Below are 3,474 nucleotides of genomic sequence, written 5' to 3' on the forward strand. Positions count from 1 at the left end.
CCCTCGGGTGAATCAAAAAATTACGTCCTTAATTAAGAATTAAATTACAATTTGTATTTGTGTTTTTGATCGAATTGTGTTTATCGATGATGCATATATAACTAATGATATTACGGTCACTGCAAGTATCGTGATTCTGATTTTTTAATAACATATGCTATTGTTGGCATAACGGTCGTAGATAACTAGATATCACAGTTTTGGATGATGTCGTTACTACTATTTAATGATCGTTGTTGTGGTTACAGACTGTTATTTATGTAATTGTTCCTAATAACAAGTGTTGAAAAAATAAATTCTAAGGATAACTCCATAATAACAAGTATTAAAAATTTGAGTTTCTAATAACAAATATTAAAAATTAAATTTTAAGAGTATGTTCATAATAATAAATATTGAAAAATTTTGGACCTCTAATAAGAGTATTGAAAAAATTGGACTTATAATAACAAATAGTAAATATTAAAAAATAAAATAAATTTTAAAAGTATGCCCCTAATAACAAATATTGAAAAAATTAGGTGTATGATAACAAGTATTGAAAAAGTTGGACCCTTAATAACAAATATTATAAAAAAATACTGAAAAAAGTTAGGCACTTATACAAATATTAAAAAAAAATTATAAGAGTATGCCTATAATAATAAATATTAGAAGAAAATTGAACTCATAATAATAAATATTGAAAAAATTAAACTCATAATAACAAGTATTAAAATTAATTGGGCCTTATAATTGATATGAAACTATATTTTTTTACAAGCATAATATATTATAAAAATTACGGGCTTGGCAGCCCCTCCTGCCCATGCCCAGACATGACCCTGAATGCATATAGTACCTATCCAAGGACTAGAGTCTTAACTGAAGATAATGGATTCACCTAAAATTTTAAGGTCTTATGTGAATTCAATTCATGGTTTCTTTGAAGTTGAACAATTACAAATGTTGAGTAACAAAATATATGATGAACAACGAATACAGCCTTGGAATGATGCAGTTGCTGCAGCATCCAAAGAAAGATGATGAACTCTGCAATACATTTTTAGGACATTTTTCAAGATTACATGGAGTTGTTCATATATAGAAGTTAGGCTCATGACAATAGGTCTTTGCAGGGTATAAATGATGATTCATGAGGATTGATTCCTCTGTATTACACTTGATAGATGAGAATAGATAGGAGATTGAAGTTAGTGTCTATGTGTAAGTAGCATTATTTTGAAGCTCTTATAGTGTGCTTTTCATACTTCCATCTCGTTTACAGCGTTAACCGTTCTCGAGTTCTCTTCGGAGGCGAGTATATACGCCTTTCCGGCTTCTTCAAGCCACCTTATTCTCACAACCATCATCAACAACAATGTCAAACATGCTGCCATGCCAACTAAAAAGCCTAGCAACAACCCCTTTAGCCCAAGTGCAGCTTTGAATGCCAAAACAACACCCAACGGTAAAGCTATGAGATAAAACCCCCCAAGATTAGCATACATCGCCAACCATGGCCTAGCTGTTCCACGAACGATTCCTCCACAAACAGCTAAAGGGAAGTTTACAACTTCAATCACTGCCATCAGCAGCATCGTCCTTTTCACTCCTGCTACTATCCCTTTATCATGGCTAAACAGAGGGGCCCAAATACCTCTCGCTCCTACCATTACCAAAGCCCCGACGCAACCCGAAACTGAGCTCACCGCAATCGATACGTATGCAGACCGGTATGCTGTGACAGGCTGGTTTGCGCCGAGCTCATTAGAGACACGAGTGGATGCACATGTGGCTAGTGACAACATAACAGAGTAGAGCAAGTAGTCGAAGTTTAGAACAATAGCAAGCACTCCGACCGTCTGCTTGGCGTTCCGTAACCTACCGGTGAGCAAGACCAAAATCTCGTAGCACCACCATTCAAGGCAGGTGGTAAGACAACATGGTCCGCCAAGCTTAAGCAGTCTAAGCCAATCTTCAACACGTTGATCCCGCCATCCTCCTTCACTCCATTTCCCTCCCTTCCGATTTTCTTTTGCCACTACATATAAGACTAGAAGGATTGCAGCTATGAGATCACTTATCCAGATTGCCATTGAAACCCCTTCAAGACCCTTAGCTTTTGCAAGAAAGATGTTAATTGGGATGTGAAAAGCAAGCGCAAGAGCCGAGCTAAACATTATCGGAATCGTTACGCTTTGAGAGCTCAAATAGGTTCTGAGAGGGCATAACAACGAAGTGACAACCAGATCAGGGAGAAGATAGAAGAGATACGTCTTTGCAACAGCTGAAATGTCTTGTTTTTGGCCAAAATGGATCAGAATTTTGTCAACATTGAGCCACAGGAAAGAAATAGGCAGCGTAGTTAAGAGTAACAAGATTGTAACCATTAGAAGTGTCTTGTGAAGGAGCCTAAAGTTTTTAGCTCCAAAGGCTTGACCACAAACAGGTTCCATAGCCCCACAAAGTCCATTCAGGACCGAGAAACCAGTGACATTAGCGAAGGTGAAACCGAGTGTGCCACCGGCTAACTCAAGCTCTCCGAGCCTTCCTAGAAACGCAGTAGTGACCGCTATCTTGGCGAACCAGGTTAGGTTCATGGCCACCAAAGGAAGTGCTATTCCTCTCTGTATTTTCAGCTCCGAAAGCATCATCTGCAGCAGGTTGGTTGGCCATTTCTTGGTGGGATTTGAAACTGAAGGCGGCAGAGATATCTCTTCTACTCTGTATGTTGTTGCGGTTGCAAGCATTCTCTGTTGAATCTTGAGCCAAGTTTGGTTTAAAATCCAAAAATTCAGGGTTTCTTTAGATAAAGATGGATTGCTTACTGGCTACGGCTAATGCATGAGTTCCGTGAGGGTGTTAATGTGCAAATATGATGGCTTTTTATTGGGAGTGTGTAACGGCCAACTAATGAAGGGAGAGTTGGGTGATTGATTTATAATGCGTGATGATAATGCAAATTCATGATTATAAAATGTATTTTCAGGGACTAAGTAAAATTTTATATTAGGGAATCAAATTTATAAAATTTTAAGAAGATGAAAATAGAATTTCAATCGATAATGTAAAGAAATCTAAAATATATAGAAATTTAAAATTTTTAAGAAAGACGATTACTTTCACCCACTTCCTCAATCCATCTTTGTACGCTTGATAGGAATGAACGCAAGATTTAGGGTGAATTTATAAAATTTTAAGTAAACGAGAATTTATAAAATTTTAGGAGCGACAAAAACATATTTCATTAGAAAATAAAAAAATATTTAAAATATATAAGAATTTAAAATTTTTAAGGAGGAGTACCGCTCTCACCCGCTCCCTCTAGGTACATCCGTGTGCACTTCAATCTTTTCACTGTTTTTTCTTTTCTTTCCCATAGAATATTTACATTTTTTTTAGTTTTTATCTCAATAACCTTTTTTTCTTGGGCACCTGATCCATTGCTCATATTCTAACTTAAACTTTTTTATTTAATTTATATTTTTTATT

The 3,474-nt window shown here is 36.1% G+C and overlaps 1 protein-coding gene across 1 annotated transcript; it reads right to left on the bottom strand.

The window, feature by feature from the left end:
- Window positions 1-1,071: 1,071 nt before the first annotated feature.
- LOC120166799 (protein DETOXIFICATION 56) lies at window positions 1,072-2,888 on the bottom strand. The gene has a single exon (XM_039176000.1). The coding sequence runs from the start codon at window positions 2,730-2,732 to the stop codon at window positions 1,245-1,247; it is 1,488 nt and encodes a 495-aa protein (XP_039031931.1). The 5' UTR covers window positions 2,733-2,888; the 3' UTR covers window positions 1,072-1,244.
- Window positions 2,889-3,474: the final 586 nt, after the last annotated feature.

Source organism: Hibiscus syriacus, unplaced genomic scaffold (genome assembly GCF_006381635.1).
Source record: "Hibiscus syriacus cultivar Baekdansim isolate YM2019G1 unplaced genomic scaffold, ASM638163v2 tig00111648_pilon, whole genome shotgun sequence".
Taxonomy (NCBI): domain Eukaryota; kingdom Viridiplantae; phylum Streptophyta; class Magnoliopsida; order Malvales; family Malvaceae; genus Hibiscus; species Hibiscus syriacus.